Below are 27,762 nucleotides of genomic sequence, written 5' to 3' on the forward strand. Positions count from 1 at the left end.
CTCACGGCTCCTCCCTCACGTCCCGCCCGCGCGGCTGCAGTTCCCGGCGGCCCCGGCCGGGCGCGCTGCCGCCAGCATGGCGGGGGAGGCGGGCGGCGCTGCGCTGGGCCGCGCGGCCGACAAGCTCTTCTCGCTCAGCGGGCTCTTCGCCGTCCGCAAGCCCAAGGGACCCACCTCGGCCGCCGTGCTCAACCTGCTCAAGGAGCGGCTGCTGGCAGGTGAGCGGCGGCGGCCGGGCCGCCACACCCGGAGAGGTCGGGCCAGGCGTGCCCTGCCCGGCGCGGCTGTGGGCTGGGGTCAGGTGTGTGCGGTCCTTGGGGTGCGTGAGCTACAAGTTCCGGCAAACCATTTCACCGTCTTGCTCAGCGGTCAGAAAAGCGGCGCATAAGAGGGTTTTAGTGTCTCTTTAGGGTTATTTTGTTTGTTTTGATAGTAGTTCATAGCCATAGCATGGCCCACCTTGGAGAATGGAGCCATTCCTGGGTACGTGCTGGCTCGCTTCGCCAGGGGAGGTTCAGGGTAGACATTAGGAGGAATTTATTCACAGAAAGCCCGATTAGGCATTGGGATGTGTGGCGCAGGGAGGTGGTGGAGTTGTGTCCTTGGAGGCCTTTAAGGAAAGACTGTCCTGGTCAGATTCAGTGTTGGTCACACTGCACGGTGAGCTGTGAGCCCACTTTCACCACTTGCTGCTTGTGGCAGGCACCTGTTGCCACCCGAGGTACAGCAGGACGTGAGACCTGAGACGGGATGGGGATGAGATTTGCCCCAGCAGGAAGCTCCAGTCCTGCACAGTGCAGGGGATGCCAGGCTGCTTGGAGAGCTGGGGACAGTCCCAGGGACACGGTGTGCCCATCTGCCAGAACGGGAATCAGCAGCATCTCTGCAGTACTGCACTGCCAGGGTGTTCTGCTGCAGTCCCACTGCCTATTGCCATTAAAAAATATCATCAAAGGAGTGAAAGCCATAGTATTTCAAAAAGTTTGAAAGTCCTGGACACAGTCCGCAGAAACTGCTCTTTCTGAGTACAGGAAGTCTGTATGTCAAGGAAAAAAAAATTCGGGGAAAGAAAAAAAAAGAAGTCGTTGCAAAGGTGTGAGTGACTATGGCCTATATTCTTTTTGTGATGGAAATGGGGGCTTGATCATCTAGTCTGGGCTTTTGGGTGCTTGCTGATGAAATGGGAACGTACTTTCAGATTAGTGAATGCTTAGCCTGATTTTCTCTGTAGTGAACTGTAGAGTAGGCACACACCTTGTAGGGAAGAATCAGGTTCCCTGAATGGAGAGATAAATAGATATGGGTAAGGGAGCTTTAGACCATTTGTCATATTTATTACTAATAAGTAATGGATATTGAACTCTGCAAAATTCCTGGAGTCATCAGCTGTGTAGGAAGTTTGTTGGTTGGGTCAATGACAGCTTGAAAGCAGCAGTGAACAAGTTCAGTCCACTGCCGTTTCCATAGGGCTGTGAATGTGCAAATAAATATGTCCCAATATAAGGCAGTAAATACATCAAGAATTGGTTCAGAATATGTAGCATTAAATTAGTGTATAATAGATGTTTTGGGAACTCTGTTGGTGGTTCTTCCATGCTTCCATGCTTCACAGGTTTGCTACCAATACATTCAAAAAATCAGTTTGTAACAGTATTTGAGACGTCATTAGAATGTAAATGAAAATCCTTGCAAATTGTTTGATGTTGGATTAAATCTAAATTAATCATTGGTCTTCTACAGTATAGTAATTTCTACACTGCTAATTAATAGTTTAAATATTTGATTTTTATCTCCTTTAGCAGTCTGGAAATATGTGCCATTTTTCTTCTACATTCTAAGGTTATTTTATAATGCTTCCTTTCAATTTCTATTTGCAGAAGCTGGTGTGCAAACAAACGGGAACAAAAGAAATCAGGTTTTGAAAATTGGACATGGTGGAACTTTGGACAGTGCAGCCACAGGAGTTCTGGGTAATGAAAAACATAATTGTAGTCATCAGAATACAATTTTGATGCCTGCATGAAGTCAGGTGAAGGAACAATTTGGGATACACATGGCAGGTTCTGGGGGAAGGACTGATTACTCTGGAAGAATTTTCTGTGCATATAGTTCTACATGCATGTAACGTGTTTCTTAACAGAAGGCTGTATTCTTCCTTCCTGCCTTCTCTCCTGTCTTCCAAATCCTGAAATAACTTCTGGGTTATTACATGTGGGAAAATACAAACTCTTGTGTAATGAATTGTAAAGTACCTGAGAAATGGATGGCTTTTTTAACTTAAGCTGGGGATTTATAGTCATCATAATCTGTTGAATTATTTTGTCTCAAAGTAATGCTGTTCTGGGATTTTGAGGGAGCCTTTAGGGCTGCTAATACTTGCCAAAAGAAAGATGTATAATAACAATTCAGCTGCTGCTTTTCTTCAAGCTCAGCACAGAAAAAGCTATAGGTACCTGTCCTGTCTTGCTTCGTAAAGAAGTCTTAAAAGATATTTTGTCTTTTAATTTTGATAGCAACCCAGGTAGTGAATTTTTTTGTTTTGTTAAAGAACAGGATATGTCAGTTGCTGGTGTTAAAACCTCCACTGTGATTATTCCCACATCATACTTTGTCACCAACAGTTTTATTGATAAGTAACATGCAGACTACAGCTTGCTCAAATCACAACCTTGTAGCTCTCCTTGGCTTGCAGAAATAAGAGCAATATGCTTTTGCTGTTGAAAATAAACAGGTACAACTCTGAGTATACACTGAAAGTAATTGCTCTGAGTTTTGATGAATGAGTTCCCTCAGGAAGAATTCAGCTTCAAGGGGAGGTTGGTTCCTATGAGTGTTGCTAGAGGTCTGTAGCTGGTAATTGTCACTTGTGAACATGGCAAAATGTGACATTCTTGGGTTAGAATGGAGCACTGCCTGGTTTGGTTTGAATTTCCTGTACTCTGTGGCCACTCAGTAGAGAATTCAGTGTGCATTCCTGAAGCAGACGTTTTCCTTTAACACAGGTGTTCCCTTTGAGCATGCTGCTTCTCATTGTGCAAAGTCAACAGTATTGAAAGGAAAAGCAAAACCACTGCTGCTTTTTAAATTGCTTCTCCAACTGTTCCGATAGCAAGCAGTCTCCAAAGCCTTCTTCTACAGCATAACAAAAAGTATTTGGGCTTGATGTGCTTGGTATAGATAGAGAAGCACATCATCTTAATTAGATGGATTGAAAAAAGGCATAGGATCTTTCATTTCACTGCCATACAAAGCACACAGGGAAAAGTCAATGGTAGCTGGATTGGAAGGGACAAAACTGGAGAGGAGTGGGAAAGGGAATGTGCCCAGATTTCTTGTGTGTTTCAGGTAAGGTAATGAGGAGAGAGGGAAGGACACAAGAGAAACTAGTTATTCAGAATATGTGTGTGCTGATTTCAGGATGGAGTGGTGGAGCAGAAAGCTTTCCTTCCTCATGGACAGGAGCATGATGGAAGTATTAAATTTTCTGAAACCCTTTGTGATCTATACTGCTGTCTCCCAGGTTTTATGTACTGCATGTCTATAACTTTTTTCCTGGGAATTAATTGATACAGAGTCCTGCTTAGTGTGCCAGGTGTACTGCCAGTAACTGAGCAGTGCTCTTTATCAGAAACATGCTTTTATATTTCTTCTCTTACTAACAGCAAATGTAGATGAGGAAGAGCCTTGGAGGCAGAGGTCAGTGATCTATGACATGTGAGAGAAAGGCAAGGTCACATCTTGCTGAATATCTTCTTTTGGTATTATTCTAGGGCTGTGGTTCGGGCTTACCGTTTCTTCCTGTATAGTGGGAATTTTATTTGGCTTATTTTTATATGGCAGTAGTGAATTATGCTTCCACAGTAGAAGAAAACATGAAAAAGTATAAAAAAATAAAAATTCAGTTAAATCTTTTACATTCAATGTAGTCTCTCAAGTGGGGTTTATGTCACTGTTCAGTAACACACAGTCTCCATACGCTGATGACTAATGGAGAAAATTGTTAGTATCTTGTTCACAAAAGCATTCAGTGTCTCTTTAAAATTATTCTATTGAATCTCTTGACACTCTTCAGCAAATTTCAGCTCAGCTGTTGAAGTGTCAGTTATGTCATCATGTTGCAAGAAAAGTGCTTGGTTATAAAGTCTTATCTCTGTGCTTATCTCCTTTTCTCAGCCTTCTTGCAGCTCTTTCCTATCTGGCAAATAACAGGAACAGGTTGAACTGAAGGTGCATGAAAGCACAAGCACGAGGGCTTGTGTGACTAAAACCCCTCAGGAATAAGAGGAGTAGTAACTAAGGAGCAATCTAAGAGCATAAGAGTCTCAGAGCATAAAAATTGAGAAGCATTAGAACAGAAGAAAAAAAATTTATTTTTTTTTCAGAGTTCATTTTCTGTTTGATGTTTTCAGTCCTGGCTCTTGGATAACATGAAGCTGATTTCCGGAAAGCTCCCTTAACTCCTCTAGTTTTATTAAATGAAATACATAAGCTGTTACACATTCCATGAGTTGTACACAAAACTAATTTCCTCCTAAAATTTTCTTTGGATTGCTGTATGTGGAAAAAATCAATAGCAAATCATTTTAAGGGAAAGCACCTTGTAAAAAGCTTTAAAGTAAAATATAAAATGGAGCTCTTCTTCTGTCTCATTCTTTTATGAGAAGCTGACTGCTGCTTTTTAGAATACTGGTGTTAAGATTGAAATAACTGTAATCTGTACATGCAAAGTAATAGGCAAAATGGGCCTTTTGATTATTTTGCTTTCTTCCTGCAAATCTGATAAACAATTCCATTGTGCTGTCTTGGCTGTATTACTCTTGGTCACTATCAACCTTTAAAACTATTTGGTTACAGTGAAGGGTTCATTCATTATTGGTGAGCCATAGCTTTCATCAAACCAGAGGCAGTGTTGATTGCAGTCTCCATTTCTTTGGTGATTAAAAGATAAATAAATGTAGGAGTTGAATTATAGTATTTTAACATCAGATGAAGGTTATTTATCTTTTGCTTTAGACTTTTTTTCCTTTCAGTAGTTCCATGTTGTTTGGACATCAGAGATGCTTTCTCAAAAGTGTTGACTCTCTTCATATGCTAACAGAGCATGAAAGGCTGAGTTTCTGACTAGCATAATATGTAGTATTGAATGGTGTTGAAAAAGGGAACTGCAGGGCTGTTTTGAAGTAGCATTTCTTCTTCTGTCTTTGCAGTTGTTGGTATTGGAAAAGGAACAAAAATGCTGGGAACTATGTTGGCAGGTTCCAAGGTAAGGAATGCTAAATTACTTGTATTAGTGGGGGTTTTGTTTTCTGGGTTTCTTTTTTCTGTCAGTGAAGAGCTGAACCAACATACAAATATGTCAGCCATGCTGCATATTTAGTTCAGATGTGTATTTCAGCTCTTTTTTGCAGCTAGTCAGAGATGTGCTACTCAGACTTTAATGTCCAGACAGGTTATTTAAAAATCTTTGTTTGTCTCGGTTCTCTGCGAAATGTTAATAAATACCAAATTACCATTTTACAGGAAAATTTCTATACTATTTAGAGTACTAAAAGAAGGAAAAGTAATGAAGATGTTGCTGAAACTGATGTTTTGGGGATGTAGTTGTGGATGACAATTCAATTTTTGGTAATTTTCCTTATGTGTAGATAACTTCATTGATATTTAACTTGAAATAACAGATGGTCTTTGTTGCTCTTCTGTCTTCTTAAATACCATGGGACCTTAAGAGGTGCTTTTTGGAATTTAGAGTGTTTTGGATTGCATTGCTGCTGCTGTAGAGGGATACTCTACAAATACATCAGTAGATGCATGTGAGAAGCCAAAGGTAGCAAAAGCCCCATGGCTGCATGAGAGAATCCAGACCAGAGCCTTGACAGATAGAAATTTTGTTCATTGCTGGTTTTGATTTTACTGTGTTAATTTTATTGTGGTGAACCCCCCAGACTGTGTTACATACACAAAAAAATGCAAGTACTCCTGAGTGTAATGTCCCAGTGTTGCTTCCTTCTTCACAAGTCAGATCCTGTGGGTTTAGCCATTATTTTTACATGAAAAGTTTAGATAAGAATGACAGATGTAGAAATCAATTCCAAATTTCATCTTGAATGCAGGAAAAGTCAAAAATGCATTATATTCTGCCATTTATCCCATTCTCTTCTAGTCTGAACACTTAAAATCTTTTTCAGCTGCTGAACTGATAGCTTAAAGGTAGAATTTGATTGACAATCTTAAGTTAAACTCAGAGGCAAGTAACTGGACGGAAAAGAAACTGACCAGGATAAAAGGACACCGCTGTAGAGTCTGATCCAAAACCCATGCTAGGCAGTGCCAGTCTCTGCACTGGCTCTAATGGGTTTGCATTTTGTTTATATGACTGCATTTCAGAGGCATCTGTGTTTTGAAACATGCAGTAAACAGCTGGATTTACAGTGGAAATGTAAGCAGTTACCACCTGACACCTCCTTTGAAAGAACTTTAAAGTTAAAAGAACTCATAGATTTACTTCAGCTAAATTAAGTCATCACAGCTAAATGTGTAAATTGTTGATTTAAAAACACATAAAGCAATTGAGTTAGCTCTTAAGCTGAGGTTCACAGTGGAGACAGCTGTGATGGATGAAGTACTTTCAGCCTTTTTGGCAGAAGAGGGTATGCTCAGGTTCCTTGACGACTTCACTGTGAAATCCTGTAGCCAATAACAGGGTTATCCAGCCAAACCTTGTTCCCTGCTGGCTTACAGAGGCTTAGAGCTGCTCCTGAGGGGTGAGGCAGTGAGGATGTGCAGTGGGGACAGCCTGGTGAGCCAGCCCAGGCAGATCCATCCCTGGCCTTACTTGGCTGTGGGCACTTGGTTCAGTGAGGCAAAGATACGTTTTCACAGAGCTCAACAGCTCTTCCACTGCAGCTGTTCCTGTATTCTCCTGCAGAGGAGAATGTGAAGTACCTGCCATGCGTGCCCAGTATGGAATCTGCAGCATTAATTTGGAGCCTTTCTTGTCTCTGCCTTCCTACTTTCTATTTGTACTTCAATAAATTAGGCGTGCAATAATTTGTGAGGCTGAAGGAAGTTGAAGGATCTCTCACAGGTGTCTGCCTGTTGGGATTTTGACCACACTGACAACAGCATCTCATTATCAGGAGATAAATTCATGTCTAAATAGGTTTGAGTGTCTTTTTGCTTTCCATGCCATGTGTTTGAAATTTATACTCTTATTTAATTTTTTTTTCACTATTTTGGGTGCTAAAGTGTTTGTTGAAATGTGATGTTTTTCTTTCATTCCTTTTGTTATTATAAAGATTCAGAGGAGCTGTCTGACCCTCCCTGGCCGGGATTTACTGTTTGATTCTAGGAATACATCTTGTGAAAAAACAGTTCAGTTTATCATTGCTGGCAGCAGAGCTATGTGGAGTGGCCAAAATGTATGGTAGTGCAGTAAACTCCATATGGTGACTCTGCCCAGGAATTGGACTGGCTCTGACTTTTTCCCAAACGTTGTGTGAAACTTTCCTGACTCTGTGTGGCAGCTCTAAGATTTATCCCTTGGTGTGCAACTCACACAAATTTTGCAAGGAGTGTTAATCTTGATGAGTAAACCTAGTTCTTCATTGGTTTGACCTCCTTAGGAATTAGCTCAAGACAAACAGAAATGTACAGCCAAGGGCAATACCTACTTAGTGTTCCAGATTTCTCAGTGAATTCTTAATATTTGTCCAAAAATAGAAATATGTTAAAGCTGGCTTCACTTTTGTTTGTTTGCTTTTTGTTCTTTAAAATGTTCCAAGTGAGAGGGAGAAGCTGAATGCTCTTGGATCTGGAATTTAAATACTGAGCATTTAATAAATGTTCCACAGGCGAACCACTTTTTTTTTTTATTTTTCTCATTCTGGGACCTGCACTTGGTCTTGTTTGGACTTTCTGCGCTTCAGGATTTTTAAAGGTTTTTTTTACCATGTTGGCAAAATAAAGAGAGTAGAAAGAGAAAAGATTCCATTCTTCACCAGTAAAATTAGCATGATGGGAGTAGACGAATATTTATGATAGTAAATTGTTTCTGAACAATTCAGTCTTAGGTATGACTTGTCTGTCTCAAACACAGTGTAGAAGTGTGTTTTTCTGGGAGGGAAATGGTTTAGAGAATGGAAGCACGGTTTCCAAAGTGGTAGGCCCATTTAAAACTTCTCATCTACAAGAATGTGCTGTTACATAGAAGCAGTGAGGGAAATGATCATGTGCTAATCAGAGATCAAAAAAATGAAGAGCACTAAGCAATTAAATTCTTCATTAATCTAATACTTTACATTGGGAGGAGATGTCTCCCAACACATACAGCTTTTATGGATAACTGAAACTTTCAGACTTCAGTTCTATGCTTAATTTGCTTATTTTTCAGTGACATAGCACCTGGGTTCAGCCTGAGAGAATTTTAGTCCTGCTAGTGTGAATGAAGAACTTCGCCATCCATCAAATTGTCCTTGCAATCACTGCCTCTCCATGAAAGCTTGGGGTATATTGGTTTTATCTGAGGATGCAACTTCTTGTCATGGTCCACATACAAAATACCTCCCCAATTGCTCAGTGTGAAGGAAAGTCCCTGAGTACTTTGCACTGGTGGCACAAGCTTGGGCAATGACTGGTTAAAATAGAAAATTTAATCTCAAAAGTTGTGGCTTCTTCAGAATGAAGCTATCCAAAAAAAAAAAAAAAAACCCAAACCTCTGGGTAGAGTAAAACCCAAACTCCAAGTGTTCTGAAGCCTAGAAAAGGAAAAAGAGATTATGGGCAGAATGAAGATACATCCATGACCTGATGTGTGACAACTTTCATTTCACATAATAGTTAAAATTTGTGTTCTTATGAATCCTGGATAGAAAATGAGTGCTAGGTCAGTGATTAGGTTTTAAATCTTGCCAGTCACACTTGTATGGCATGAGAAAGGGCTTGTCTGAGCAGGAATTGGTTCAAATCACCTAGTGGAACTTCTGAGACATGTTAATTACTTCTTTGCAGTGTGATTCTGGGATTAGAGTTTGTGTATTGCAGAACTGTTTCTCTGGAGGGGTGGCAGAACAAATTGTTCATAAACAAGATTATTTCTTTAACTCCTGTGATTATCTTACTGTCCTGAAAATAAGTTTTTATTTATATCCCTTCTCAAACTTTAAGCTTTCTCCATGAATTAATTTTTTTTTTAATTAAGTCCTTTGCTTCCTTCTTTTGGCAGTGAGTTCAATGAATTAATAACACATTAGAAAGCACATCCAGTGGTTCTATAAGGAGTGAAACTAATGAAGCCTTCACTTGTGACTTTGTTTATTTACAGTTCTTTAGACACCAAAGCCCTATGTGGACTTTTTTGGTATCCAGTAATTCAGGGGGGCTCCCTCTGGACCCTTCTTAGTAGAAGCTGCAGTAGATTTATTTCCTCTATCTGTCTGTTTTCAGGAGGCTTGTAAGAACACGGCATCTCTGAGACCTCTATTCTTCTGCCAACATTTGTGTGTTTGCACATTGACATGCACACCATGGTGGTGTAAGTGCTATTTCTTTAGAAATTGTAATTTTCATTTTAAATAGCCTCACTGTGGTGGTTTGTTGCTTTTTCTTTTCAGTGTATTTCAGTGTTCGTGCTCCAGTTCATTTTTGAGTTGCAAGTGCAAGAAAATTGAATTGACTTTCCTTTCAAAGGATCCTCTTGGTGGTGTGTGCACTTAGTTTAAGTCTTAAAAATTTCTCTAGGGTATCACCAGTTGAGCTCTGTGCTTCGTTGTGCTTTCTTTTAGAGTTGGTGAAACCAGACTCTCTTATTCATACAGTGCATAGGGATGTGTTCTGTTTCCTTTTTCAGATTCTGATATTTTTAACGTTGTCTTGGAAGGGCAGGATTTTTGGGTAGTGGTAATATTTTTATTAGACTAATTGTTATGGTAAAGAAAACTAGGTGTTTCGATATGCAAGCCCTCTCTCAGATCTAAAAATAGAAGCCATGGATTTTAAAAGTAAGCATATTTCAGATTTGTTTAAAGCTTAGTCAATAGGTATCTTTCAGACCACTTCTGAAATAAAAAATAGGTAATGTTTGTGAGTGTGGTATACAAACAATTCTGTGTGGGCAAGCAGTTATATAGGTAGTACCCCAAGAGTGCTCCACAAAGATACCTGCTTTAATAAAATACATTAGGAAAACTGTTTTATTTCTTGAGTGGGGCACCAAGGATTTGTTCACAATGGATCAGCCAAGCTCCCAGGCACAAGGCAAGGAGGACTGTAACTGCTTGCTTGATGAGTCTTCAGATCCCACCTTGCTTGTGTTCATCTGTTTTTGCTTTCAAATTGTAGTATTTGTCTTTGAGGATTCCAGGTTGAAGTGGTTTGTTTGCTCTTTGCCCTTTTCTCTCAGGAATTTTTTCATCTGCAGCACCTTGTCATTTTTCACTCTGTGATTTATGCCACAGGTTTACCTTCTCACACCTCTTTGTTCATGGTATCCCATCCAGAATAACCAAGGATCTGACAGAATTTTTTTGTAGTGAGATGGGAGAGGTATCAAAGTGCAGAATGTGACCTGCTCATTTAAAGAGAATGGATTGTAGCTACACAAAATGTCTCTGCTTTGCCTCTGTTCAAGCCCAAAGAAATTATTTTTTCCATACAAGGGAGGTGGAAGAGAGAAGGAGATGATAGGGTTATCTCCTAGGAGAAGGAGAGAGCCTGGTATGTTGTGACATGTGGAGGGGTTAATGTGAGATAACATCATAGTGTGCCTGAAATCCAGTATCTCTATTGAGTCCATGGGGTTTTTTGAACCCAGTGGAGTTACGAATTTTAGTTCCCAGCCTTGTTTTGAAAGATGTTTTATGTGTTTTCCTTAAGGAACAGGACTGGCAGATTGGAGGTGGAGTGATTGTTTTATGAGAAGTGTTAACCCATGGACAGATGGATGTGTTTCAGCCCTTGTACACTGGCTAGGTGAATTCTTCCTGACATGTACTGGTGGTTTAATTTCACCCATTTAGTTACCATTTTGAGGGAATATATTACATTCCTGAAATACAGGTATAGGACAGAGAAGTCTTGACATTTCTGTTCTATGGTATTCGTTATGTTATTGTGCAAACATTCCAGGAATACTTCCTTTTATGTTTGCACAATACAGTGCAAAGATATCTGTTAATAAAACTTATCCTACTTAATGTCTATAGTCTTTAACACCAAATCTATGTTTTGCTAAAATAGTTCGGTGAGGTTTTTTTAACCACTGCTGACACCTGAGAAGATTTCTGCAGAACCAAAACTTTGTATTGTAACTCCATGAGCTCTCTACAGCAGAGGAGATTGGTTCAGAGACCCATTGTGTGTGCAAACTTGGCACTGGTTTCTGTCCTGTGTGTTATTTTACCTTATTGGCAGTGAATTTCTTGTTCCCCTGATGCCTCCCTATATTAACTGGAGATCAGCGTCAGTTTGTGAAATCACATTGAAGACAGTGCGGTTGTCTTTCTTATTTTGTCAAAAGGAAAATACTTACATAAAAGGAAGGCTGGGAAAATGCATGAATGAAGTTGGTTTTGATGTGTTTTGAGAACATGTAGAAGGTGTTAGCAAAACTTGAAGTGGTGTTTGTACAAAACGAGTTACGCTGAGAGAATGGTGAGCCAGCACAGTGGGGGATGCAGGAATTGGGAAGGGCTAAAATGTTAGAGGGATGAAACAGCCTTACACTCTGTCAACATCTTTAATTACCCATTACTGCAAAACATGTGATACATCTTTAACCTGCTTTTTTTGGTAACAAATCATAGTAGAAGAGGCTGATTTTAATCAGAATTTCTTCCCTGACCAATATCCCTAAAACAAAGTCGTAGAAGAAGAAGCTGTTGAACAGTATAGCTACATTGTGTACTGCAGTGCACTTACTTACTTATTAGTAAGCTGGCTTAAGATGCTGTGTAGTGCTCAAGTCTCTTTTATGCTCACCCCAGAGGCCTAATCTATTAATAGCTCAGCTTCATGCTCTATTAATATTCACACTCTTTTTTAAACTGTTGAAAATGTTGTAGAGAAGAGACTGCACCTATTGTGCTGCTCTTTCCTCCCCAAATGCTGAATATTTTAAGAGCATATTCTGGTGTGATTTTTCTGTTCTTCCATTCATGAGGTCAGTGGTGCTTTCTTCCATCTTGACCTTTCTATAATTATGCATATGGCTGTGCTTCATGTGCAGTTCTTGCTTGGATTCATTAATAAAATCAAGACTGCAACATGGCAAGACTTTTTTCTCATTCTTTATAAAAATAACAGAAAATAAAAAGGATGGTAACCAATTTAGATTAGCCATTCTACACTGTTTTCCCTAGTATTCATTTATAGTAATTTGGAGATACTCTTAGCACTGCCTTTTAGAATTTGCTGCATCTTGGCCTTAGCAATGCTTTTGAATTCAGCCAAAGGCTTTCATACATTCAGTTTGATCTGTGATATTGTGTGTAGCTATAAAGTCTTACCCTTCTGGAAGGACTGTCTTCTATTTCTGGACAGAGAATTATGTATTTCCTTGAAATTCTGTTTCCCAGATAGAATTTGGAGGTCATCTTTCTTTATCTGTTTTATCTGTGATATGAGTACTAGAGGACAGAATGATGGAAAAGGTATTAAAGCTGAGGATGACATTTAAGAGCTGACCTGAGACATTTTGATGAGTGAGGGAGGTTTCCACAGAGAGCAGTTGCCAGAAAGGTTTGCATAAAGAAACTGTGGGTTTCAAGCAGCCACCTTTGCACATTAACCTGCATCCCCTCTTGGATGTTGTGAGCCTGCACTGTATTTGTAGGTGATGTGTGGCCTGGTGCTATCTCAGGTGATGCAGTGTTCCTCTTATGTTGGCATTGTTCTCTGCCCTCCCTCCTTTCCTGTGCTCCCTCTGACTCCAAAATTTAAATTTGATGCAGTTTTTAGCTAACACCTTAAAGCTTCTCTGAGTTAGAGGCGAAGTATCTTCTGTTGTGTTCCTGTTAGAGGGTGTTCCAGCCCTTCCTTCACATGAAAAATCTAGCCATCCCATAATGTTTGAACTCTTTAAAATAAGCTGACATAAGAGATCAGAAAATCCTGTTAGTCCACAAAGTAAAGATCAGATAGTTCTTCAGCAGTGACAGTACAATTACAGCATCTAGCAGTAAATGCAATTTAGTGCAGGCTTAGCACAAAGTCAGCTTTTTCTTTTAGGAGAGAAAAAAAAGGATGGTAGAGAAGTTGTAAATGTTTATGTATATCAGAAGGTCATGTTTGGTGTTTGATAATTTTGAATTTGCTCTATTGTAAAACATGAAACTCCTCCCTCATCCTGTAGTCTTTATTTTGCCCTCTGCAACCTGCTTTTAAGAGATTAGGGCTCTGTGCTTTTAATATATTGGAATCTGCTTAGTGAGAGTGCTTTGTTTTGGAAAATAATTGAAACTATGGCAACCCTTGGGGTTTTTTCCAGCTTATTTGTCTACCTCATGGACCTCTCCGTTTTGGTGGATGATTAGCATACTGGAAACCACTGGTAGATGCTAATGTTATACAAACAACAAAATAAGTTCTGTAAATATTAAATCCAGAACTGGTTATTTGTGCTTTAGAAATCATTGAACACAAGCTGAATATTATTACAAAGCTGGGAGTTTAAGGCCTCTTCACTATCTCTGTGGCCTAAGTCTACAAGTCTGTGAGTGCAGAGCAAATGGTTTTGGCACAGGAGCACTAATTCTGATCAGTGCTTGCCTGCTGTATGCTCCCCCTGATTTCCATCAGGTTCTCTGGAGCACTTGTTTTATGTTTGTTTATGTTCAAACTTGTTAGCCACATGCAGACATCACTTTACATAAACTGAATTTCTGTTTCTCTTTAATATGACTTCCCTTTTCCAGCTTTCAGTCTCTTGCACAGGGGATTGTAGCCTTAATTTATTTATTTTCCTTTTACACTTCTGTGTTCAGTTGCTGCTGTGATGAGAAAATGGGTCATCCTTGGATGAACTCTTGTGAACTGCCTCTTCCAGAGAGCTTGCTTGCCTGGGAAATTCTTGTAGTGGGAGCCATCTTAAAATCTTCCTGACAGCTACTGGTGACCTTGTTTCGTAATTACTTGTGTTTCTGTCTAGCTCTTTTAAAGTGTTGCTTCTCCATGTATGAAAAAGCTTTTAAAACGTGTTATAATTTAAGATTTCAAGTCTCTGGCTTCTTTCCAAATAAAACCTTAATGTCTCAACAGTTAAAACTGAGAAGCTGTGTTGCCTGGTCTGTCTGGCATTTGCACTGATAAGTGGGGCAGACATGCCTGGCAGTCAGCCCAGGGGCTTCAGCCTCCCAGAGCCCCCCCGGGTGGGGTTGTGCAGCTGTGCTGTGCAGCCCCTGAAGTGGGAGGGGATTCTTCCTCCTTCTCCTCCTCTTCTCCCTTTCCCAGTTAAATATGTATGCTGATAAAATCTTGCCTTCATTCTCTCTCTTTTTATGGATATTCTTTCTCATTCTGTGTTAGTCTAAGGACTTCTCTGAAACTGGGTATGAAAATAAAAAAAACAAATTATAGCTGCTCTCTTATTAAAAATATTGAAAACATATGGTTTATTATTTGTGAGAATGTTGACTGTGCCCTGTGGTTGTGACACTAAAACAAAATTCCTCTTCCCAAGACCTGTGAGATTTATTAGAGTTTTGTAATTTGTTTCTTACAGATTCTTGTAATCCTATTTTTTATCCAGTGCTGGCTTTTTATGGGGTGTTTCTTTCTTGTCATGGGTATGGTGCACAACCACCCAAGCATTTCATTGTGTATCTGGTCTTTTTGGGGCTGCATCCAGCACATCCCCCAGTCTGTGCTACAGAGTTTGTGCATTATCATTGAAGGAGGGCAGTGGATTGTCTCTGTAAAGTATCTTCTTAAGGCTGTCTTCTCACTGCTGTGAATGGTGGGGCTGTCAAGAGCTTCTGCTCACTTCACTGCCTTTTGTTTCACTTGCCATAATGGTTTTCTTCTTTTCAAGGAAATGGTTTTCTGACTGGCTGAGAGACAGCCATTCCCTAGCACAGGATAGTTTTGGAAAGGTCTGTTTGTCCTCAGGGTACTGTTGCACGGTTGTGAGGCTCTGCTGTGGGACCCATTCTGTGTTGGAATTAATGCACGATGCTGCAGCACTTGCAAGTCATGACTGGGAATGCTTAATCTCAGCTTTTAATGTGCTGCACTTGCATGTTGTGCAATCCCATAGGGAAGTTGAGGTGCTGCTTTTAATCTTTAAATTATTTGGGCCCTGGTCTCTTGAGATGAGTAGAGGACAAGGATGTAGGTAGGGGCTGTTGAGTGGCAGGGTGTTCTCTGAGGAGCTGCAGTGTAGGGACACTTTCTGTCACAGTCTGCTCTTGTCAGGCTTTGCCTCTGCCTGCAACACCTACTACCTTGCTTTTTTTGTTTCGGGTTGAGTGGGTTGAAGGCAGAGTGTTGTGAGCAGTTTCTGTCTGTGTTTCTGCAGTGATTTGTAATTTGGGAGTACAGAGAGAATGCCCCTAGATGTATTTCATAAAACTGGAAGAAGTAAATGATTGCCAACACAGGTGAGAAAAGGTCACTGAACACTTATTAAATGACTCAGAATCTATTGGGTGCTTCTGGGGGCAGTGTGAGTGAGAGTCTAAAGAGTGTTAATGCTGAATTTTGACACAAGTAATTCTGGACTCTCATAATATCTTCTGCAACCTCCAGGTTCTGCACTCTACCAAAGGGGAAGATGTAAACCTTATCCAGTGGCAAGCAAGAATTATGATATATAATTGTAGATAGCCAAGGGCACTCCAGAGGCTGATCATAAACCAACAGTAATTCTTAATTTCCTGACCTGTTACAGCCTTCTTTGTAGATTATTGCATTGCTAGCTTGAGTATATTGTGACCCTTTAAAGGCTCCTGTAAGGAATGGGGATTTGTGACTAATGTTTAAGGATGTTCTTTTTACTAACTGTTTGCAGTTTTGCTCCCCTTTTGCTCTTTCTGCAGAAATCAAAGGGGAAGTACTGAGATCTGGACTGTATTGTTCATGCAGTTTGTGTTTACATATTAACAGATGAGACATTTTCTGTCTATTGCTGGCAGGTCAAATACAACATGTTACTGTAAGAGACAGCCTAAAGCAAGATAACCAAAAGCAGAATTAAAGGAAAGGAAGTAATTTAGATTGGAGTAGTATGAGTATTTTGATTTGGAAACATCAGAAGACAGAGTGTGAGTTTTCAAATTTTCAGATTTAAAATTTTACTGAACTGCTAAGATCATTCATCATGCTTAGGATAATGATCTCCTCTAGGATAGGTGCTAAATAGTGTCTTTCTGGCAATGCTATTAAATGCTCAGAACCAGATCATTAAATATCTCAGAAAGCAGTCAGTTTTATGGTCCTAACAGCTAATATAGTAGTAAAAGATAATAGACCTTAAAGTTTATTTAAATATTTGTTGTGGAGCAGCATTCATCCATTCTTTCTTACATTTCTTTTTTCATGTATTCCAGAAGTGTGTAAACTTGAAAAATTTTATTTTAAAATGCCTAATTTTGCAGAGTTACCAGACATTTGCAATATTTTGGAAAAATGTAGCCCTAATGTGATGGTGTGGTTGAACCTGGCTGGCAGCTAAAACATCACACAGCTGTTTGCTCACTCCTTGGAGTGGGATGGGGACAGAATCAGAAAAAAGGGAAAACTCGTGGGTTGTGATAAAGGCAGTTTAATAAGTGTAATGGGAACATCTGTGTTATCAACACTGTTTTCGGCATAAATCCAAAGCATAGTCTCATACCAGCTACTATGAAGAAAATTCTCTGTATTACCAGCCCAACCCAGCACATGAAGTAAGCAAAGAATACATTTATTTTTATGTTAAAGTCTACACTCTGCTGCCTTTTGTCTATTTCTGCTGCTTCCATCTTGCAGCAGTTGCTTGAAGAAATACATCGAAGTGGCAGATTGTCACATGGAACAAAATCAAGGCATGTCTTACTAGCCCAGTGGTGTGGGTGTGATTTATATGCCTGCACTGTTATTACTTGAGCTTGTTTGTACTTTGCAAGTACATGAAGCAGGATGCATTGCATCTCAGAGTAAAATGCTAGTGCTTATGCCTGTTTGGATGTTTTCCAGAGGAGTTTGGTCAGCCAGCTTCTAAAAAATACATCCTCAGATCAGTATTAGTTCAGCTGTAAGTTCACTGGAACCTTACTGGGAAATAGTGGAACGCACTTTGATTTTTCTCCCCCACACTCTCTGGATTTATCATAGGGAGGCTGAGGGGAATAGAATGGGATAGGCAGTGGGTCAGACCATCCATGTAATACCTTATCCCTGAACTTGACTCAGACTCAGATTACAGAGTGAGCTTTGGTGTGTTGACAGCCTTGTGACAAGGTATGGAGCAGCTGGTTCAGAGAAGACTCTGTCAGCTTCAGCAGGTTGTGCTGTATGCTCAGAGTATGGCAGTTCTCTGGATGAAAACATGGTAAAGGAGGGCATCAGGTGAAATGCAGGAAGGACAGGAGCTGCTGTCCTGGGGTCAGGTTGATTCCTTCTTACAAACTACTGATATACACACTGAAGAATTTTTTAGAGCAGAACCCTGAAAAACCCCGAAACAAATATTCAGAGAACTCACTATGAACAGAGATGTTACTCAGTGACCTTGAACTCCTTGTGCTGGTCACAAGGTCCTTACCACATCCCAGGAGTTCAAAACTGCAGCTTCAGGCTATTGCATATCCCTGCATTTCATGGCAGAACCATTGTAATGCTTTGTCTTGGCAGTGGGTGGTTTTGCTTTCACAAGTGAAGGTCTTTGTGTCTTTTTTTTTTTTTTTTTTTTTAATGTGCAAAGGAACAGAAAAATTGTCTGTGAAAGGTACTCCTCTGTGCCTTGCTTCAACTGTGACATATGACACCCCACAGAGACTTTGATGTTACTACCCTATTATTTTCTTTATGGTATTGATGTATTTATAGTGAAAATTAGGTTCCATGTTGCTTCTTCCTTGGGTTTCTAAAACCAAAATCACAGGCACATGTAATACAGGATTTACTTTTTGTTTGATTCTGCGTCTTTTTATTTTGACTTTTTCTTACCCTAAGTTGCTGGATTGACCACTTAGGCAGTATTATTCCTGTTCTGATTTAAATTAATTGGCAGTTGCAGTATTTATCTTAAAAAAATAAGAAAAAAGAAAATAAAAACCTAAGCAACAACCTCAAAGACCTGACTCACTAATCTCTCTTATTCCTTCCCAGAAGTACACTGCCATTGGAATGCTGGGCAAGGCTACTGATACATTAGATGCTACAGGAAAAGTAACTGAAGAAAAACCTTATGGTAAGCATTAATGTAGCTGCACACTTGATGTAATTTGAAGGCTTAAGTGGTCTCTGTCATAGGAGAGCGGAAGAGATGTTTGGGACTCTGAATTAAGTTTAAATGTGAAATTAAACTAAGATTATTTCATCTTCAACTTCACTGCTCATATAATTCAAACCAGCTTCATGCAATTATGTCCAATGCAAGTGTTCATTTCTGCTGGAAAAAAACAAACCAGGCATCAGATTAGGAGGGAGGAAATAGAATTGGGCAGGACTGTGTCATTTTAAATCTTTGACAGGCTGACAAATGACATGCTGTGTCCAGTAACATTTTCCTCTCTCAGAGTATAGTCCCAGGAGTCCTCTCTTAGTAAAACTCTATAAGGCCAGTGGAAGAATAAAGTATTTGGATCTTTCCTCTAGGACACCACTTCACCTACAGACTGCTTAACATTTAATGAGGATAGCATAAACTACATTCTACGTATGGCTATCTTCCAGATCTTGGTCTTGCTTGCATCTTTAATAAATGAAATTTTCTGACTGACAGAGCACAGTACAAGGGTTTAAAGCTTCAGAACTCATCCTGGCTGTGGTTTTGCTGGGCATCTTAGAAACAATATAGTAACACAGAAATTGTATTGGTTATTAGTTTTTTCACAACCTTGGGGAAAAAAAAATTAAAAAATAATAGGTAACCAGTTGCTTAGCAACTCTACAGGTCTGACATTCTTTGTACCTGGTAATAGATACATGAAGCAAATAATGTTTTTTTAATGGCATGATGAAAAAGCCTGGATTTCACTCCCAATCTCCTTTCTTTTGCAGTTTTCCTTTTCTCATGAGGCAGGCAAGCATGAGTTTCTTTTCCACATTCTAAATAGTGTTATTTACTAGGCGATGTTATCCAGAGATGTTGGATCATTTATTTATGCTTCAGGATCAAGTTATGAGTCTCTAAGCTTCTGGAGGCCTGAGGATCCACATGGTGTTAGAGTTGCCAATACTTCATGATGGTTGAATGAAGTGATGATTCACTTTCTTGGTATTTATCTGTACCTCTCAAAGTGGAATTTTGTGGTCATGCTGCACTAAGGAGTATTCAGAGATGCTGGATCACATATGAGCTGATTCAAATGATACCATTTCAAATAGATGCAACTTCCATGGTTAGTTAATTAAAAAAAATTAAAATCCATTTTTGAAACACTGGTTTTACTTTTTTCATTTTGTATTCTTTACTGCAGACAGGATTTAGAGTATTGTTTTTGTGTGTCTTTCTCTCCCTGGCAGCTCCTGCTACAGCAGTTCCCACCTCTGCACCACATCTATTACGGTGGTTTACCTTTCTGTTAGACTGTGTGTTTGGGGAACTGATTTGGCTTTAAAATACCTCCTTTTTTTGAGTTGCTTGTAATTTTAAACTGAGATCAGTTGCATGATCCAGTTCATCACATGGGCTCTTGACGAGCAGCATTGCCTTTGCTGGGGCAGTGCAGTTTGGGGGGGGCGTTTCCTTTTGCCAAAAGTAATGGCTGAAAGAAATGCTCATGGCATCGGTCTCAGTTGCTTTCCATGTTGCTGCAAATCAGTCAGATGTGATTTCTTCAGAAAGAAAAGAGCACAGATACTCCTTTTTTTGCTCTCCATGATACCAGCATGTTTTGTATTTCTCATCTTTTCCAGTATCTTCTCCAAAACACCTTGGTTTTCTTCTTCTTTCCATACTCTATTTGGCCCACCATCCCTAATTTCTGACCTTAATAGGTACTCCAAGAAAAGGCAAACCAGATGTTTGAGTTGAATTTCAGTATTCTTTTGACACTTACAAGGATCCTTGGTGAAGCAGAACAAGGTAGTATCAATCCTGTAGTGCCAGCATCATCCAGGATTGGGCCTTAGTGCAGAGAAAGGGCACTAAACCAGTTTGCAAGATGTGTAAAACTCTTCTTGTGTGACTTCATTGGAACTTAAGAGGAAAGTGCCTGCAGAAAGTTGCCAGCTGTATTAACTCTAACAAAGTGTTACATTTTAGTCCTCACAGTGTCCCTAGACAGCATCTTAGGAAGCAAACTGTACAGTTAGTTACAGTGTCAGGATGCACTGAAGAGAGCTCCTTGCTTTTAAGTCCTTCTGAACTTCTTGAAGCTTTTTTTTCTTACTGTACAATGAGTTTGCATTTCCACATGAAATTAAATTATGGTTTCATACTGCTCCCAGGCTGTCAGATGCTGACTTTGGAAGCAAGTAGCATTTAGTATTCCTCTGATGCTTTTTTGAGCACATTAATGTTAGTAGCCCTTTTTTAATATTTGTAACTGTGTATTCTGAAACCCGCTTCCTTCCAGCTGCCTACAGGCTATATCCAGACATGGAGAACAAAATTAATGAGGCATTTCTCAGGTCTCTGATGATTATGCTGAAATATATGTTTAATAGAGCTGTCTGAATAATTTGGAAAGTGTAGTCCTTTCTTTGTGTCTGTTTTCAAATAATTTGTGCTGCGTCAGACTGAATTGAGGTCATTTGCTGAACTTCTGGTACACTGTCATGGATAATTCCTGTTTGGAGTAGTTTGTTAAAAAGCACAGGGCAGAATCACCCTTCAATGAAGGCTTTTTGAGGTTGTGGCACAACTGGCACCTTTTGGTTTGGTAACTTTATTTTCCTTCCTTTGTAGCAGGAAAATCAGTCAGTAGTTAACAGTGCTCAAAAGCACACCAGATCTTAGCAAACACTTCTGTAAATATTTACTTTGATAACACACAACACAACTCTGGTTTGTTAATGGCTTAATGCATCAGTCTTCACATGGGGATTTTTTGCTCCTAAGACAGAGGTTGCCTGTATCATGAGTGACTTCCTCAGAGGCCACATGTAACATCTCAGTCAAGGGTATATGAGGTCAGAGCCAGGTGTCTCATTAAATACCTGGTCACAAATGCAGTTCATGGAGTGAAGATTGGAAGGAGAATTCCAAGGAGCACATCTTAAATACTGAATTTTAACCTGAAGCAGCCTGGGGTTCACAAGAAGGCTGGCAGGATCACTGTCATGGAGCCAGGTCATGCTGACTTTCCAGCCATTGTTGTGATATGTTGCTAAATAGAAATAAGATTGAAATAACTGTGTAAGAAACTCCTCAGAAGATTCAGAGGTACTGTACAATTGAGTTTGTTGTTCCTAGCCTGTATTCTGATGTAAATTAGTCTCTCTCAGCATCTCGGAGTTTTGTGCCTTGCAACCTTGCTGTTAATGACACATCTTGGGACAGCTGCTTGGGCCTAGGGAGAGCATCTACTCTTGAGGCTGCAAAGATTGTTTTATAGAAGTGAGGAACCACAGGATCATCTCCCAGAGCTGCTGTGAAAAGAAATCTCATCTTTTTTACTTACAGCATGAACTACATCTGGCTTTTACGGTTTGCAAGTAAAGGTCTGTTTCAAAATACAGCAAAGGCTCGATAAATAAATTTGATTGGTTTGTGTTCTAGAATGCTGTTGATTTAGCAGGCATGACACTAATTAAATATAACTTATGAGAAACAGGGCTAGTCAAACCCTAGACAGTAGAAATGCACTGAAGTACATTGTGATTACAGATCTTATGTTTGCACTCTCTAAACAAATTAGGGATGAATGTCATCTCTGTTGAATAGAGCTTCAGAAGACCAGTGCAATCAGCTACTTAGCTTATAGCCTTCAATAAAAGTGGGACAGATGTCTATGTGTACTCTTAAAAGAAAGTACATTGCCTAAACCAGCTGTCTTTCTTTTACAGAATTTTGTTAGTAAAATTGCCTTACTTAATATATAACTATACCCCAGAGTACATTTGCAGGTTAGTTGTTTGACAGGGAAATTTTGATGTGTTGTTTCAGATAAAGTCTTTTTCTACACCAGTGGTTTTGTTCTCTAATAATCTGTTGTATTTTTCCCTGCAGTTAGGTTCTCTTAGAGAGAAGTTCCCAGGGTTAGATGAGCATTTTATTCTTTTTTGTGCTTCTTTTAAAAAAATAAGAACATTCCAAATGTTGTAGCTTTTATATAGTTTCCAAGAAAGATGAATTTGCAGCCTCAAAAGAGGGGAATTACAAAAGAAAACATTAAGGAGGATTTCTGCCCTTCTGAAAGTATCCAGATTGCCCTGATCACCTTGGACAGTTTGTTCCACTTTGTGGTAATTCACATTCCTGCTTACAATCTGGTTTTTATCTCTTTGCTTTGGTGTTTTTCACCCCATCTAAATTCAGAAGAGAGAGAACTCGTATCTGCTTGCAGAATGTGATTGATGCCATTAGTGCCATGTGAATAATCAATACTAACATACTGTTTTCTTTCCACAGACCAAGTAACAAAAGGAGATCTTGAAAATGTTCTGCAAAAGTTCACAGGGGACATCATGCAAGTTCCCCCACTGTAAGTTCCATGATATTCAGACACTCTTGACAGTTGTGTTCAGCTGTCAGGCTTGCCAACAGAAGTCAGTTCTCTCAGAAGTATTAAGACACATTTTGACAAGAGGATAGAGGCCAGGCAGTCAGGAGTTTAACATTTGCAAGTGCAGGTCATGCCCATTTGAAGATCCAGCACAAATGGTGACCTGGAGTCTGTGGGTGTTTTGGGTAAAGTAAAAAAAGTCTTGAACAGCTTTGCAGGACTTGTCTTACGTATTCCAATCTTACTGACATTTCTGTGGAAGAGCCTTAAATGACTTTGAATCAGTTTTTTGAAAACTTAGATATGAATGAGTGAATAATGACTGAGCTTCTGTAGCTTAGCAAATTTCTTCTGGTCAGGTGAGCCATAGTAGCTGGCAGTGTGCATGACTTAGCTTGTGACAGATGGCTTTTATGGTGATTTAAGCTAACCTGCTTTCCTTTGCATTTGCCATGTGTCACTTACTGTGGTTCCAGTGTGAGCCCTGTAAGGTCAGTAATGCCCCACGTGTTCTGCTTCATGTGATGTGTTTCAAATTGCCCTCTAATATTGTGAGCAAGATCCTTTTGGATTTTTCTAGGGTCATCTTTCTGTTGTGACCAGAGTTGGAGCTTTGGTTCCATGTAATCAGTGAAGTCAGTTTCTGTGGTTCTGTAGTGGTTCACTAAACATTCTAGAACATGGCAGCTGCTGTTGGGGAAAGCCCCTGGTGTGGGACAACGAAAGGTGCAATGTAGAATTACAGGAGTTGCCTGAGTGGCTCACAGCTCAACATAACACTGAAACAGAGGATGCCCTGCTGACTTCTGAGACACGGGATGTTAGAGGCAGCTGCAAGTGTTGTAACTTATAGAAACCCTTTTATTCATAAACTGCAAAGTGAGTGATAAAATGCTTTGAAATCGGTACAGCAAGAGAGAAATGCAGGGCCATCTCTTGTTTTCTGGTTTATGTAGCTTCTTGTAAATGGGATGATTCTGTGTCCAAGTGTTTTCAGCAGCACTTGCAGGGTTTTTGTGGGGTTTTGTGAATACTTTGAGAGTAGTAAAATGTTTGCTACCCTAGTACAATGTTACCAGGATCCGGAGAATGGGAAGCCTGTTCTGTTACAGCCGTATGACACGCATTTTCATGCTCTGTCTGATCAGCTATTCTGCTTTGAAGAAGGATGGAGAAAGGCTTTCAACTCTGATGAAGAGAGGGGAAGCAGTGGAAGCAAAACCTGCTCGGCCAGTGAGAGTGTACAGCCTTTCTCTCCAGCAGTTCCAGCCACCACTGTTCACGCTGGGTAAGGGTCAAAGATTATTACATAGAGCAATGCTCCCAGCTTGTTAATGTTTATTTACACTCAGAATGGGACTAAGAGAGTGAAATGGATTTCATTTCACTCAGCTACTTACTTTTGTTTGAGCCCATGTGCAGAGACTTTCACTTTGTATTAAAAGCACCGTATTTTGGTTTTAAGTTAAGCTGATTATATCTAATCTCTCAGTGAGGGAAAATTCTGAGAGTGGTCAGGGGATTATTTGCATCTGTCCATGATTTTGCAAACTCCAGCTCATTCCTCTCTCAGGTCTGCTTACTTCACTTTACCAGTCTTTCACACAGATGCCCAGACCTGCTGGCATCACTCCCAGGACCAGTTTCAGCTACTGTCAGACCCCTTTTTCTTGTTGAGGAGGCAGGATCTTATCCTTCCATCTTGTCATTCATCAAGAAACTTGGGTAGTACATTAAGAAGCATATTAATAAATAAACCAAAAGAGACTCTTGTAAATGTTTAATGCTACTGTAAGGTCAGGATGATGCCTTGCATTGATCTGTCTGCCCAGTTGATCCCCAGTCCTGTGATGGACCAGATGTTTTATGATGAGCAGGTACAAGTGACAGAACTCAGTGCTGTGTGGCTTCAGCCCTTACTTTATGGTTGGGTGACAAGTAGCTGATCACTGGCAGAGGGGGAAGGGAAGGGCTGAGAGAGCAGGAAAAGTTAAAGATTAATTTTAAAATTTTAATGGAGCTGCCTGTCTGCAGTACCTGAAAAGCATTGATAGTCAGTTTAGGCTATACTTGAAATAACTTGCTTTCATCATTAGAAATATGAATCAACCTGAAATGCTTAAAATGAATAGGACTGAATCATTTCTTAACATACAGGTACTGAAATTCTGGTGAGTTAGTACAGTTGCCATTTTATTTATTTGCTTTCCCTCCTATCTAGCTTAGCAATTTCACCCTCACATATGTTACAGGATGAATAATTGATGTTGTGTCCTATAAATATTTTATCACTGGGTTGTTTTCTTAGTGCATTTTTACATTTATGTGGGGGCATGGCTTCTAGGTAAAGTAAGATTTCACGTGGTACTGGCAATTTACCATGTCACTTTTAACATTCCAGATGTTGAATGTGGTGGTGGCTTTTATGTCAGGAGCCTGGTCAATGACATTGGCAAAGGTAGGCATGAAAAAAACCCATGACAATGTAAGGAACAGTGTGTGCTTATGAAAAAATATTGTCATTCTGTATGTCTCAAGTAACTAGACCTGTGTGTTATTTTGCAGAATTGTAGTGCTATCACTTGTTTTTATATACTCAGGTAATTTCCTTAGGGGCATGGGGGAATGATGGCTAAATAATTGCCAGAGGACCTTGGGGGCCAGGTGATAAAAATGGAGCAAGCAGCAGCACTGAGCAAGATAATGCAAGGCAAGGGGGGGACTTTTCTTGCTTCTCTTTCTTGTGTTAAAGCTAACTCAGATTAAGGATGAGAAGAAAAGAAATACTGTCTTTTTAAACATTATTCATCATATTTTGAAAACAGATTGCACAGAGCATTACCATGCACATAATAAACCCGATATGCTGGAAAGATTTCCATGCTGGTGATGATTTTTTGAGTGTTTTCTTTCTCCTTTGCCTGAACTGTGAATAGGTTTGCTTTCCCATAGGATTATTTGTCTTGTGCTCTGTATCTATCAAACTGCATGATGGAGAATAGATAATCCATTTCAAACTTAATTTTTTTTTTAAATGATACATTTGCAGGAAGGCAAGTAATGTGGGATAACCCTATGAATTTCAATGTTGGTATTTGTGCTTAGGCAAGTCCAAGTTTCTGTTACTGCCTTCTGAGCATACTGGCTTATGTTTAGCCCTTTAATGACAAACCAAGATAAAGTCTGTCCATGGATGGCTTCTTTTCAAAGATTGAAAATGAAATAAAAACCTTCCTGCATCAGAAAGGAGGAGGGAGAATATTTTAGTGGACCCATGCGCTTACAAGTCAGTGCTTGTTGCTGTCATGTTTTGTAGCATCTTGATATGTAATTATATCTTGCTGGTATTTATTTAACATGGGAGAGCATTTGTATATATATTTTTTACTTTTCCTTATCTTAGTTTCTGTTATCCTGATAGGCAGCACAGGATAAAAATGTTAAAAATACTTGTTGAAGGCCTCAAAATGTGTGGAAAAATAGTTCATGGTCACTTGAGAATTTAGAATGTTCTGCTTGCATCTTATTATGACATTATTTCCTCACTTTTCATTCTGATCTAAATCTGGGAAATTCTTGACAGCTTTCTGTCATATTCTGAACTTTTTACTACACTGGACAGCTCTTGAAATCAAAGGACTTCCTTGGGTGAAATTCAAGAAGGTATAAACAAGTGATAAATCTTCACAACCTCTCTTGTCAAACAAAGCAGAATAATGTAAAAAGCTACATACAAAAATATATTTTAAGTGAGCTGGAAGTGGTTACATTTTTAAATTTTTTTCCATGCACTCTGTCCAATCCCTCTTTTCTCCTTTGCTCCAGAGCTCTCCACCTGTGCCACAGTGCAGGAGCTGACCCGCACCAAGCAGGGGCCATTCACGCTGGAGGAACACGCCCTGCAGGAAGACAAGTGGACAATTGATGAAATTGCTCGGTCCTTGGAGCACTGCACAGCCCTGCTCCTGGGAGAACCAGCTCGGAAAAAACTGAAGACAGAGCATCCTGGTGAAACTGCTGTGATCTGTGGGGATGAGTTGGGTCAAGGAAAAAGACTGAATGATTGAGATGTTTTAAGATTGGATTGGGATTGTCTCGCCTCCTGTGTAAATCTGCAAGTCTCTGCTGGGAAGGTGACAAACTGGAACATAAGAGAAATTATCCTTTTGTTTCCTGGAGTTAGAATGTGCACTGAAAATATCCAGAGATAACTGTTTCTTGATTGTTTATTTTCCTTCTTGCACACTGTAACTGATGCCAAATTTTTATAGACTTTAAAAGATCTTTCAGGGTGCAAGATGGCTGTTGTTGCAAATTCATCAATAAAAAATTATATACAATAATGTCTGATAAATGTGCTCCAAAAAATATATTTTTTTCTTTGCAGCTGGTAGTCAAATCTGGAAGTACCATGGTGACAACTCCATCATAGCTTAAAGGACGCAAGAATGTGGTGTGCTTGCTTGAAATCCATTTCAGAATATGTCCATTTTACTATAGTTTTTCCTGTGCAGATTGTTCTCCAGTCAAATGTTCCTAGAATGCAGTATATGAAGGTGCTAATGTTTTAAGTTGAGTCTGAAATATCAGCCTAAGGGAATAGTTTTAAGTATAAACAATCCCTGACGATGACTGGTTTGTGCCTGCATCTTACAAAAAGGTGTTACATGAATTGGTGGTTCCAAACTTACTTTCAGTCTGAGAAATTAAATAAATATCCTAAAGTTTCTCATTGCAGTATACCCTTCCAGACATTTATAGGATTTATTTTTGTTTTCTATACAATAAGAAACTGAATTCTATGCAAAATTAATGAAAGTTTTGTTTAGAAGGACAGACTTCATTTTATTCAGTAAACAGTTTTCTTCTTTTGTATATTCTTATAAAGAACTTAAAGGAAATGTTGAGAATAGCACAAGCAAATTGAAATGTTAGAGCACTATAGCAGCAGCATATT

General features: G+C 39.6%; 1 protein-coding gene across 4 annotated transcripts; it reads left to right on the forward strand.

Annotated features, from left to right (window-relative positions):
* The first annotated feature begins 43 nt into the window (after positions 1-43).
* TRUB1 (TruB pseudouridine synthase family member 1) lies at positions 44-27,148 on the forward strand. Of its 4 annotated transcripts, none has more exons than XM_088059909.1 (8): positions 44-218; positions 1,878-1,970; positions 5,208-5,263; positions 18,301-18,382; positions 22,712-22,784; positions 23,954-24,099; positions 25,207-25,263; positions 26,631-27,148. In XM_088059909.1, the coding sequence occupies exons 1-8, from the start codon at positions 77-79 to the stop codon at positions 26,870-26,872; spliced, it is 891 nt and encodes a 296-aa protein (XP_087916035.1). In that variant the 5' UTR covers positions 44-76; the 3' UTR covers positions 26,873-27,148. The 4 variants fall into 4 exon arrangements, with proteins under 4 accessions (XP_087916035.1, XP_005520944.2, XP_087916036.1 ...); XM_005520887.3 differs by having other exon boundaries at positions 23,954-24,093; XM_088059910.1 differs by having other exon boundaries at positions 18,304-18,382.
* Positions 27,149-27,762: the final 614 nt, after the last annotated feature.

Source organism: Pseudopodoces humilis, chromosome 9 (assembly GCF_049639895.1).
Source record: "Pseudopodoces humilis isolate 2021_Gansu_Grassland_sample_001 chromosome 9, ASM4963989v1, whole genome shotgun sequence".
Classification (NCBI taxonomy): domain Eukaryota; kingdom Metazoa; phylum Chordata; class Aves; order Passeriformes; family Paridae; genus Pseudopodoces; species Pseudopodoces humilis.